The following is a 12,050-nucleotide window of genomic DNA, read 5'->3' on the forward strand; positions in this document are numbered from 1 at the left end:
AGGGACACCCCTGGGTCTTCTTTCAGTAGGAATAATTATTACGTATAACTGCTGTGGACCATGAATGTAAAGGAAAAAAAGCCTTCCTGCTCAGAACCAGTCACCCCAGGCTTTCCACACTGGCTAATTCCTGAATAGAAACTTCCCGCGCCTCCAGGGGTTACTAGTAGATAATAACCTGGGGCGCCGCGGAATACTTTTACTTTTACTGTGGGAGAGGGGAGGCCAGAGCCTGTAGGCAAGTCCTACCCGCTGGTTTTAATGCACAGACCTCGATGGACTCCTCCACTTCGTTCTGCCTTAAGCAAACTATAGACCCTCTCAGCCTTCGTTTTCTCATCTGTAAAATGAGTACAGTACTTGCTTTACAGAGATCTTGGGGAGAGCTGAGGAAGGTAGTGCATGTATAGCTGTGAATCTGCCCTTGTGTGTGCCAAACAGTGTGAGCATTTCTGAACCTCACGGTAATAACTCACTGAGATCCAGATCCTGATCCCGTTCTATGGAGGAGGAAACTGGCTCAGAGAGAGCGCCTTCCTCCAAGTCCCATCGCGAGGAACGTATCCACCCCAGCCGGCCAGACAGACTTCTGCTCTGATGTGCCTCCCGGGTGTGACCATTTTTCTCATGACAAAGGCATTGCTTTCAATTAGCCTCTAGTGTAGAGGTAGTGTCATTGTAGAGAAATGACCACATTTAAGTAAGGCCTTTGGGACTGGCCCATTTTAAATGAGAATATAAGATTATCTGTGTAACCTGCTCACAGAGAGCTGCCATGTAAACATCCCGTTTTGTCTTTGCAACAACTCATGGCGGTCAGGACGGAGCTCAGCCCTGTTTTGCCAGCGATAGACCTGAGCTAGCTTAGCTAACCTGCTCAAGGCACCCAGCTGCTGCAGGTGCGACAGAATGTGGCTTTTGCTCTAGTTGTGCCGCGTTCCAAGTTTCTCCTTGTTCCCGGGGTAGTGGCACCTCTCTCTTTAGGTGCTCCTGTAGCTGAGTGGTGGGGTAACTAGGAAGCTGTGCACTTTCTGCTTCATTGTGGCGGCTGCTGTTTTATATATATATATATATATAAATATATATTAACTGGTACTCTCTTACTCTCGTCACAGCTCTGAAGAGGCTGAGGGACTCGGCCAATGCCAACGATGTGGAAACAGGTGAGTGTGCAAAGTGTATTCAGCTCCGTGGGCTCGTTAGGGAAGGAAAATCCAGGTAACCACCACCTGGGAAGACGGTGCTTGAATCCATTCAGCTCACCCTGTGGAGCCTGCTCACTGTAGTTATTGTAAAGCTGCAGTCATTTGGCAGAAGATGTGTCTGCGTAGGTGCTCACTCTCCCCATGCTTCCCCGTCACCATGAACTTCCTGATGTCTTAGTGTTTACCGCCCTGAGGGCTCCTTGATGGTGGGGACACATCTGCTTTTGTATCCCTGACACCGAGCAGGTTAGGAACTTTGGGGAACGAACAGTCAGTTTTAGCTGCCAGGAGAGCCACCATCTGCACAGAGCAACCACCTTCCACTGCACACTGAGGCTTTGTGGTAGTTGGGTCAGTGGTTCTCAAACTTGATTTTTGGCAGAACATCTGGAAGGCATGGGAGGGGCTCCTAGCAGGACACCACTCTGGTTGTCTTGTCATTGCTCTCTAGCTTTCACCAGCTGACAGGGCAGTAGCAATATCAAAGGTTCAAGGGCAAGTTAGAGGAAAAAAGTTAATTTTATCCACTGATTTAATTCTTTCTGTGAATCAGGGGAAAGTGGTCCTTCCGTTCCTACGGCTGCTGTAACAAATTACCGCAAACATAGTGGTGTATAAATCAACACAGATGTGTTATCATACAGTTCCGTGGGTCAGGGTCCAACACAGGTCTCACGGGCTGAAAGCAGGGTGTCTGCAGGGCTGTGTTTCCTCCTGGAGGCTCTGGGTGAGAGTCTGTTTCCCTGCCTTTTCCAGCTTCAGGATTCAGCAATAGCGGGCTGAGTCCTCGCACTGCCGTCTCTATGGATCTCTCAGCAGGGAAAGGTTCTCTGATTTCAAGGACTCAGGATAAAATTGTGCCTGAATAATCCAGGATAATGTTCCTAGCTCAAGGTCCCTAACCTTAATCACCTCTGCAAAGTCCCTTTTTGGTGTGTAAAGTAACATATCGATAAACTCCGGGGACTGGGGCGTGGCGTATTTGGGAGCGGATCCTTGCCTGCCTCTTGTGGACATCATTTGTTTTGGTGGTGGGATCCTGTGGCCAACAGATGGAGTGTGAGCATAGATCAAGGGCCGAGGGCAGGAAAGCCCGTGTCCAGCAGGCATGGAGAGGAGGTCGTTGACCTCGGGAGCTGCGGTGCTGCACTGCGGCCTGGAAATGGTGCCCTTGTCCCTGGCACAGCATAGTGAGCAGGCCTGGAAACCGGAGCGCTTTTCACCTCTCTTCAATTTGCTCTCTTTTCCACAAACTTGAATATTTTGGAATATTTGGGCAATAACCTGGATAGCTTTTCAAGGAAAAATGACAAGAGTTTTCTTTTTAATATCTCTAGTGTGTGACCAGACAGTATTTTAATTATGCTTTCCTCCCACAGAAAGTCTAGTTCATCTTTTTTTTTTTCAAACTATAAGAGAAAGCTTATTTAGAAAGTCACAAAGGTAGAAAAAGTGAGCGGTAGAAGAAATGGGCTCAGGAAACAAGTTACGGAGGCAACAGAAGGGGCCCTTGGGGCTTAGGAGAGAGAAGGGTGAAGGAAACACGCCTGGGGGAGGGTGTGCTCCTGGGAGGGAGAGCGCACCAAGTCTGGTTCACCTTGACTCAGGTGTTTGTGTGGTGGTTTTATTATTTTGAGAGATAGGATGCAATTGTCCATTCAGAGCCTCTCACACACCCATCTTCACAGCTAAATGGCTCTCAGGTTTACCAGGCTCTAGCAGGACTCTGATGGCAAAACTGGCTGTAGGATTAGCATTTTTCTTTCTTTCTCTGCATATTTATTATTGTGGGGTTTTTTTGTATAATTTAGCAATTACAGTGGGCACAAAATTTATCCCTTGCTATTGTTAAATCATAAGTGCTTTTCTGTGAGTTCATAATCATTTAAAATATTTTAAATATAGAAATAATATATGCACTTAACATGTTTTGGAAATTAGAGAACTATACAAGCAAAACATCCATAATGTTAGGAGAGGAACTAATCTTTGTTCATGTTTTGGTGACCATCCTTCCGGTTCTTCTTCCTACACAGAGGAATTTTCTTCATGGGCTTGCACACTGTGCTGTATACACAATTTTTGTATATCATAAACATTTTTCATAGTCCTTGTAACCATTTGTTTTTCAAAATGGAAGAATCATTTATTCCTATTTATAAAATGAATGTATGACTAAGTGATATTTCTAAAGCTTATAAAGAGCAAAAAACATTTTATAATTCCATTCCCCAGTCATAATCACAATATTTAATGGATGCACACTATGCCTTTAAAGGGGCAAAAACACCTTAACCAGTTTGGCTCAGGGATAGAGTGTCAGCCTGCAGACTGAAGGGTCCTGCATTCAATTCCGGTCAAGGGCACGTACCTCGGTTGCAAGGTCAATCTCCATCCCAGGTTGGGGCACGTGCAGGAGAAACCTATCGATGTGTCTCTCTCATATCGATGTTTCTCTCTCTCCCCCACCCCCTCCCTTTCACTCTCTCTAAAAATAATGGAAAAATATCCTCGGTCTGGCCAGGCATAGCTCAGTGGTTGAGTGTGGACCTAAGAACCAGGAGGTTACATGGTTCGATTCCTGGTCAGGGCACATGCCCTGGTTGCAGGCTCAATCCCCAGTAGGGGGCATGCAGGAGCTGTGCACTTTCTGCTTCATTGTGGCGGCTGCTGTTTTATATATATATATATATATAAATATATATTAACTGGTACTCTCTTACTCTCGTCACAGCTCTGAAGAGGCTGAGGGACTCGGCCAATGCCAACGATGTGGAAACAGGTGAGTGTGCAAAGTGTATTCAGCTCCGTGGGCTCGTTAGGGAAGGAAAATCCAGGTAACCACCACCTGGGAAGACGGTGCTTGAATCCATTCAGCTCACCCTGTGGAGCCTGCTCACTGTAGTTATTGTAAAGCTGCAGTCATTTGGCAGAAGATGTGTCTGCGTAGGTGCTCACTCTCCCCATGCTTCCCCGTCACCATGAACTTCCTGATGTCTTAGTGTTTACCGCCCTGAGGGCTCCTTGATGGTGGGGACACATCTGCTTTTGTATCCCTGACACCCAGCAGGTTAGGAACTTTGGGGAACGAACAGTCAGTTTTAGCTGCCAGGAGAGCCACCATCTGCACAGAGCAACCACCTTCCACTGCACACTGAGGCTTTGTGGTAGTTGGGTCAGTGGTTCTCAAACTTGATTTTTGGCAGAACATCTGGAAGGCATGGGAGGGGCTCCTAGCAGGACACCACTCTGGTTGTCTTGTCATTGCTCTCTAGCTTTCACCAGCTGACAGGGCAGTAGCAATATCAAAGGTTCAAGGGCAAGTTAGAGGAAAAAAGTTAATTTTATCCACTGATTTAATTCTTTCTGTGAATCAGGGGAAAGTGGTCCTTCCGTTCCTACGGCTGCTGTAACAAATTACCGCAAACATAGTGGTGTATAAATCAACACAGATGTGTTATCATACAGTTCCGTGGGTCAGGGTCCAACACAGGTCTCACGGGCTGAAAGCAGGGTGTCTGCAGGGCTGTGTTTCCTCCTGGAGGCTCTGGGTGAGAGTCTGTTTCCCTGCCTTTTCCAGCTTCAGGATTCAGCAATAGCGGGCTGAGTCCTCGCACTGCCGTCTCTATGGATCTCTCAGCAGGGAAAGGTTCTCTGATTTCAAGGACTCAGGATAAAATTGTGCCTGAATAATCCAGGATAATGTTCCTAGCTCAAGGTCCCTAACCTTAATCACCTCTGCAAAGTCCCTTTTTGGTGTGTAAAGTAACATATCGATAAACTCCGGGGACTGGGGCGTGGCGTATTTGGGAGCGGATCCTTGCCTGCCTCTTGTGGACATCATTTGTTTTGGTGGTGGGATCCTGTGGCCAACAGATGGAGTGTGAGCATAGATCAAGGGCCGAGGGCAGGAAAGCCCGTGTCCAGCAGGCATGGAGAGGAGGTCGTTGACCTCGGGAGCTGCGGTGCTGCACTGCGGCCTGGAAATGGTGCCCTTGTCCCTGGCACAGCATAGTGAGCAGGCCTGGAAACCGGAGCGCTTTTCACCTCTCTTCAATTTGCTCTCTTTTCCACAAACTTGAATATTTTGGAATATTTGGGCAATAACCTGGATAGCTTTTCAAGGAAAAATGACAAGAGTTTTCTTTTTAATATCTCTAGTGTGTGACCAGACAGTATTTTAATTATGCTTTCCTCCCACAGAAAGTCTAGTTCATCTTTTTTTTTTTCAAACTATAAGAGAAAGCTTATTTAGAAAGTCACAAAGGTAGAAAAAGTGAGCGGTAGAAGAAATGGTCTCAGGAAACAAGTTACGGAGGCAACAGAAGGGGCCCTTGGGGCTTAGGAGAGAGAAGGGTGAAGGAAACACGCCTGGGGGAGGGTGTGCTCCTGGGAGGGAGAGCGCACCAAGTCTGGTTCACCTTGACTCAGGTGTTTGTGTGGTGGTTTTATTATTTTGAGAGATAGGATGCAATTGTCCATTCAGAGCCTCTCACACACCCATCTTCACAGCTAAATGGCTCTCAGGTTTACCAGGCTCTAGCAGGACTCTGATGGCAAAACTGGCTGTAGGATTAGCATTTTTCTTTCTTTCTCTGCATATTTATTATTGTGGGGTTTTTTTGTATAATTTAGCAATTACAGTGGGCACAAAATTTATCCCTTGCTATTGTTAAATCATAAGTGCTTTTCTGTGAGTTCATAATCATTTAAAATATTTTAAATATAGAAATAATATATGCACTTAACATGTTTTGGAAATTAGAGAACTATACAAGCAAAACATCCATAATGTTAGGAGAGGAACTAATCTTTGTTCATGTTTTGGTGACCATCCTTCCGGTTCTTCTTCCTACACAGAGGAATTTTCTTCATGGGCTTGCACACTGTGCTGTATACACAATTTTTGTATATCATAAACATTTTTCATAGTCCTTGTAACCATTTGTTTTTCAAAATGGAAGAATCATTTATTCCTATTTATAAAATGAATGTATGACTAAGTGATATTTCTAAAGCTTATAAAGAGCAAAAAACATTTTATAATTCCATTCCCCAGTCATAATCACAATATTTAATGGATGCACACTATGCCTTTAAAGGGGCAAAAACACCTTAACCAGTTTGGCTCAGGGATAGAGTGTCAGCCTGCAGACTGAAGGGTCCTGCATTCAATTCCGGTCAAGGGCACGTACCTCGGTTGCAAGGTCAATCTCCATCCCAGGTTGGGGCACGTGCAGGAGAAACCTATCGATGTGTCTCTCTCATATCGATGTTTCTCTCTCTCCCCCACCCCCTCCCTTTCACTCTCTCTAAAAATAATGGAAAAATATCCTCGGTCTGGCCAGGCATAGCTCAGTGGTTGAGTGTGGACCTAAGAACCAGGAGGTTACATGGTTCGATTCCTGGTCAGGGCACATGCCCTGGTTGCAGGCTCAATCCCCAGTAGGGGGCATGCAGGAGGCAGCCGATCAATGATTCTCTCTCATTATTAATGTTTCAATCTCTCTCACTCTCCTTTCCTCTCTGAAATCAATAAAAATATATTTTAAAAAAATCCTTGGTTGAGGATTAACAAAAGAAAGGAGGGCAAAAAAAAGAGTAATTTCGTCATATATTTGCACATTGATATTTCATTTCTAAGATAATTTCCCAGGTATGGGATTATTACATCAAAGAGTATGCCTGTTTTGATGGCTTCTGATAGATGTTGCTAAAATGCTTTCCAAAGACTATAACTGCACACATGACAAAATAGATGGGATACTTTAGCTTTCTGTCTCTATGATACTGGCTGTCTTTTGGTGATTGCACTGATGAACACTAAGGTAGCCTGAAGCTCTTATTTCTCCTCCACTCTCCCAAACCTTTTCCTTCATTCACTATTCACTCAGCCAGCAACATTCATTGAACAAGGTAAGTAATGTTAAGGCATTAAGATAAACAAAACAAAACCCCTACAACATAGTTGGAGCAGAAGAATATTAAAGCAATACCCTTTCTAAGATAAAACTCCCCCAAAAACCGAAGTTAGGTATTCAGCTGGGGAGGAGTTAGTTCTGGAGCCAGAGAAGCCTGGGTTTACATCCCAGCGTGGCCTCCTGAACACGCGTCCTCTGTGCTGGAGCCTCCTGGTCTGTCAAATGGACGTGAGACCTTGCTGGGGGGCCCAGGGGCTTAGCAGTCAGACACCTGACACCAGGCTGGGGCTCAGTGTACAGTAGCGGTTGCTCTAAAACAGCAGGTTAATATTAGAGCCGCAGGACAGGGACTGGCTAACTCAGCTTGAGGAGACAGGAGGACTCATGGAGGAGGGGATACCTGGGCTTTGTCTGGAAGGACTCAAGTCCTTGAGAGGTTTGCTGAGGCAGACGAAAATGTTGCTTGCCCTAAAATCACGTCTGGCAGCAATTTCTACATTTTAGTTGGACATGTAATACCTAATGCCTCACATTTTAAAATGGCCCCATGCTTTTCGAAGAAGGAATGTCACATCCATTATTCTCATCACAGCAGCTCTGGAGTTTGGCAGGGCAGAGATCACTCCCATTTGGTGGTGAATTAGAGCCCAGATCTGGGTCTTCTCGCTCCCAGCCCAGCTCTTTCACTGCCCATGCTATTGGCAGTGTCTTCCTTTCTCTTTAGCTTAGCTTAGCCTGGGATTTAGTCTGCGTGGCTCCAGAACCTCTGCTCTGTCCACTCTAAGGGGCTGCCTCCTGGGAGCAAAGCAAGCCTCAAACAACAGCTGGGGCAGCCGTGTCCAGCTGGAGTAGGTGTGCATCTCAATTCAGGTAGTGGCATGGGACTGGGCATTTCTGTGGCTCTAGAATTTCTTCTACGATGTCCTCTCCCTAGACAAGTAGTGTGAGCACCCAGAGTCTGGCCATCCGTTGTGCCCTCAGGGGAACAAGTCCTGGATGGTAGTCCCCGTGGGCAAGCACCCAGGAGGGACAAGCTCTCCCAGGCATGATCAGTGCCTTGCCTGGAAGGGCCCCTGAGCATCCCTCCATCCCCTGGGACTGCAGCTTAGCTGACACGGTCACTCCCCCGCCCCCTCTGTCTTGGTGGTCCCAGTGCAGCAGCTGCTGGAAGATGGTGCAGATCCCTGTGCAGCGGATGACAAGGGCCGCACGGCTCTCCACTTCGCCTCCTGCAATGGCAATGACCAGATCGGTGAGTCCTAGAGGGGGAGGTGGGAGCAGAAATAGCATCTCTCCGGAGGAGCTGGGGAAGACCTGTCTGCACAGCCCGGGTGGTGCCCGCTCCTCTCCGAGCCTGTGGATCTGGCACTGAGAGACTGGGGAAGGGGTTCACCTGGGAAAAGACTAGGATTGCCTCCGAGGTTGGGGCCAGTCCTTCAAGACGTCAGGCCACACTTACTCCGTGCCAAGACCTGCAGCGGGACAGCCCTTTTATTTAGGAGTCTCTTTGGGGTGTGGTGTAACGTATAAACCGAACTTTCTATATGTCTTCACTGGTGTAATCACCAACTGGATTAAGATTTGAGCAGGCACGTCACAAAAGATAAATAAATCATCAAAAAACATAAAAAATATATTAAACATCATTAATCACTAGGGAAATAAAAACTGAAAGCATGGCTTCTAGTCAAGATGACAACGTAGGTAAAAGCGATCTCACGTCCGCGCACAACCACATCAAAAATACAAGTAAACTACAGAACAGCCATCGTTCAGAACCACCCAGAATCTAGATGAACAGAAGTCCTACAACTAAGGATATAAAGAAGCCACACATAGACAGCAGTATGGTGATTACAAGAGGGAAAGGGGTGGGGGGGGGCGGAGGAGAGGGTAAAGGGGTGATAAATGGTGATGGAAGACTGCCTTGTGGTGAACACACAATACCATATACAGTTGATGTATTAGAGAATTGTACTCAAGAAACCTGTATAATTCTATTAACCAATGTCACCCCAATAAATTCAATAAAAAAGAAAAAAAATCCCCCCCCCCAAATCTTAGTCCTGTAACACTGCATAGGGCAGGAGGCCCTCCCAGAATGCTCAGTTCCTGGCCCTCGGTGTCCTGCACATGAACTCTGTGAGCGAGTGAGCGAATGAATGAAACAACATAAGGGACCATGTTTAGTTTCCGTATCCACACTTTGAGTGAGCCTCTGCAGCTAGGTTAGGGCTGGGCGTTAGGGTCCAGTCCATAGGAGCCTCTGACAGCTCCTCTTGGGTTTTCCCATTTCCAGTGCAGCTGCTCCTGGACCATGGGGCCGATCCCAACCAGCGGGATGGGCTGGGGAACACGCCACTGCACCTGGGTAAGTGCCTGAAGAGCTGCCAAGACACCCTACTCTGTGGCACAGAGAGGCTCCTTTGATGAAGAGCCTGGAGTCCTGCAGGCTCCCAGCGGGATCTCCTAGCATCTAGGAAGAGCCTTAGCTTCCAGTGTCTGTGCCATGGACTGCCCTGTCAGTCACTAGCTGGCTGTGCCCTGAGCTTAGCTGATTTAAGCACTGAAATTGGCTCAGCAGCAGCTCTGCTCGGGGCGGTGAGACCTGCAGCTGGTTCCTGCCCTGTGGCTGATTCACTCCACGGCTAACAGGCCAGTACCAGCTCCAAGCCTCTGTCCCCATGGCACAGGGAGGGAGCCGGACTTGATTGCTGAGTCCCACCGAGTTGCTGCTTTGGTGATGCCTTCCAGGAGGCATGCTCCCTCCAGCAGGCACACAGGGCCAGGCCCTGGTGGTCCTGCACTCAAGCCCCTGTTCTTCCTCAGCGGCCTGCACCAACCACGTCCCTGTCATCACCACGCTGCTACGAGGAGGTATGTGGCGCCTTCCCCTTCTCCCTCCTCTCGCACCCTCACCCCCAGTGTGCTCACCTCTGCCTGCTCCCACAGGGGCCCGGGTAGATGCCCTGGACCGAGCTGGCCGCACGCCCCTGCACCTGGCCAAGTCGAAGCTGAGCATCCTGCAGGAAGGCCACTCCCAGTGCCTGGAAGCCGTGCGGCTGGAGGTGAAGCAGGTGAGTGCCCCTCTCATGCTGCGCCATGGCACACAGCCAGCGGAGGACAGGTGCTGCCCTCACCAGACACCCCGCCTCCAGCGCCAGGGCTCCACTGTGCCTCTTGGCTGCAGCATCAGGCCTCTCTGTGCCTCCGAGCTGGGACCCCACAGCCCAGCCCGCCCTCTCGTTTCAGATCATCCAGATGCTGAGGGAGTACCTGGAGCGCCTGGGGCGGCACGAGCAGCGGGAACGGCTGGACGACCTGTGTACCCGCCTCCAGATGACGAGCACCAGAGAGCAGGTGAGCCGTGGCCGCAGCTCCGGGCCCCGGGTCTGGCAGAAGCCACAGGGCCAGTCCATCCTGAGCAGCCAGACCCTCATCGCAGAAGAGGCCGTGGCTGTGGGCTGCAGCCCACTGTGACCTCAAGCCTCTGCCCACTTCCTCTGAAGCTGCTGGTGGCCCTTCTCTCTGGGTCTGAGGCCACCTGCTGTCAAGGACTGACCCTTGGACAGCTGTCCACAGTCACAGTGAAGCCACCACATGCCTTGGCAGGAGAGACAATGCCTGCCCCGGCCTGTGGTATTGGGAAGGAGGCCTGGGGCCTGGCACCGAGGCTGGTCTTGGAATCCCGTGCCAGAGCCGCCCTTTTGTCCCGCAGGTGGATGAGGTGACCGACCTCCTGGCCAGCTTCACCTCCCTCAGCCTGCAGATGCAGAGCATGGAGAAGAGGTAGCAAGAGGGGCTCCCTGCCTTCCGCCCTGCCCCTGCCCACCCTGCCCACCTGCTCTCGTCACAAAGAAAAGCCTGACGCCTGGGACTTGGGAGCTGCACTTGTCTGCAAGGCCACCGTCCTCACCCCAGATGCTATGGGCCAGAGATGCTCTCACCAACCCAGAGCCTCTCCCAGCGATGGTCTCCGTCATCTCCGAGCCAGGACCACAGCCCCAGCTTCTTCCTCTGACCCCCGCGGCACTGCAGCCACAGCTCAGCTCTGGCCGACCGTCGCGGGCCTAGCAGGGCTCACCCACCCCGTGGTCTTCCTGGCACCCTCGGCAGGCCCCAGACCCGCCCCTGTCTCTTCCCGGTCATGGGCTTGCTGCAGCCAGCAGGGTGTGGCTTCAGGCAGGTGCCCTCGGGCCTACGGAGCTTCTTGGATGGCCCTGCACCTCTCACCAGCGTTAGATTTACACTTGGCACCTGACTTCCAAGGACACATTGCGTGAGCTTCTCTGAGTGGAAGGAGAGGGTTGGAAAGCCTAGACCCTAGAAATACAAGGTTAGGAAGGGCCCTGCTAAACCCAGAGCAGAGAAGCCCAGCCCTTTTTCTCCCGGTCATGAAGCGCCAGGAGGGCCTGGCAGCCTAGCTGTAGGGGGCTGAATAGCGGCCCCCAAGGTGTCCGTGTTCTCATCCCAGGAACCTGTGCCTCTTACGGCAAAAAGACTTGACAGATGTCATACGTTAGGGCCCTCAGACAAGGCGGTTACCCTGATGGTCCAGGTGGGCCTGCTGTGATCCCAGGGATCGTATGAGAGGAAGCAGGTCAGAGAGCAAGTAGGGGGTACGGTGACGGAGCAAGGAGCTGTCCATGCCAGGAAGGGGTCACAAGCCAAGGGATGCAGGCGGCCTCCAGAGCTAGAAAAGGCAGGGAAATGGATTCCCCTCGGAAGGAACCAGCCCTGCCGACACCTTGACTCACCCAGTCAGACTATTTTAGAATTCTGACCACCGAACTGTAAGAATAAATGTGTGTTGTTTTAAGCTACTAGGTCTGTGGTCATTTGTTTCAGGAAACTGATATACTGGGAAAGGCTCAAAACTCCCGGGAAGGAGGTACCCACTCCCCCCCCCCCCCCCCCCCCCCGG

The 12,050-nt window shown here is 49.9% G+C and overlaps 1 protein-coding gene across 1 annotated transcript; it reads left to right on the forward strand.

Annotated features, from left to right (window-relative positions):
- Positions 1-3,908: 3,908 nt before the first annotated feature.
- ANKRD54 (ankyrin repeat domain 54) lies at positions 3,909-11,952 on the forward strand (the record flags this gene model as incomplete). Its single annotated transcript, XM_014530796.1, has 7 exons — positions 3,909-3,987; positions 8,280-8,378; positions 9,426-9,497; positions 9,956-10,003; positions 10,079-10,203; positions 10,379-10,486; positions 10,845-11,952. Coding segments are annotated over 7 exons (606 nt in total), but the record flags the coding sequence as incomplete, so codon positions are not given.
- Positions 11,953-12,050: the final 98 nt, after the last annotated feature.

Source organism: Myotis brandtii, unplaced genomic scaffold (genome assembly GCF_000412655.1).
Source record: "Myotis brandtii unplaced genomic scaffold, ASM41265v1 scaffold78, whole genome shotgun sequence".
NCBI classification, from domain to species: domain Eukaryota; kingdom Metazoa; phylum Chordata; class Mammalia; order Chiroptera; family Vespertilionidae; genus Myotis; species Myotis brandtii.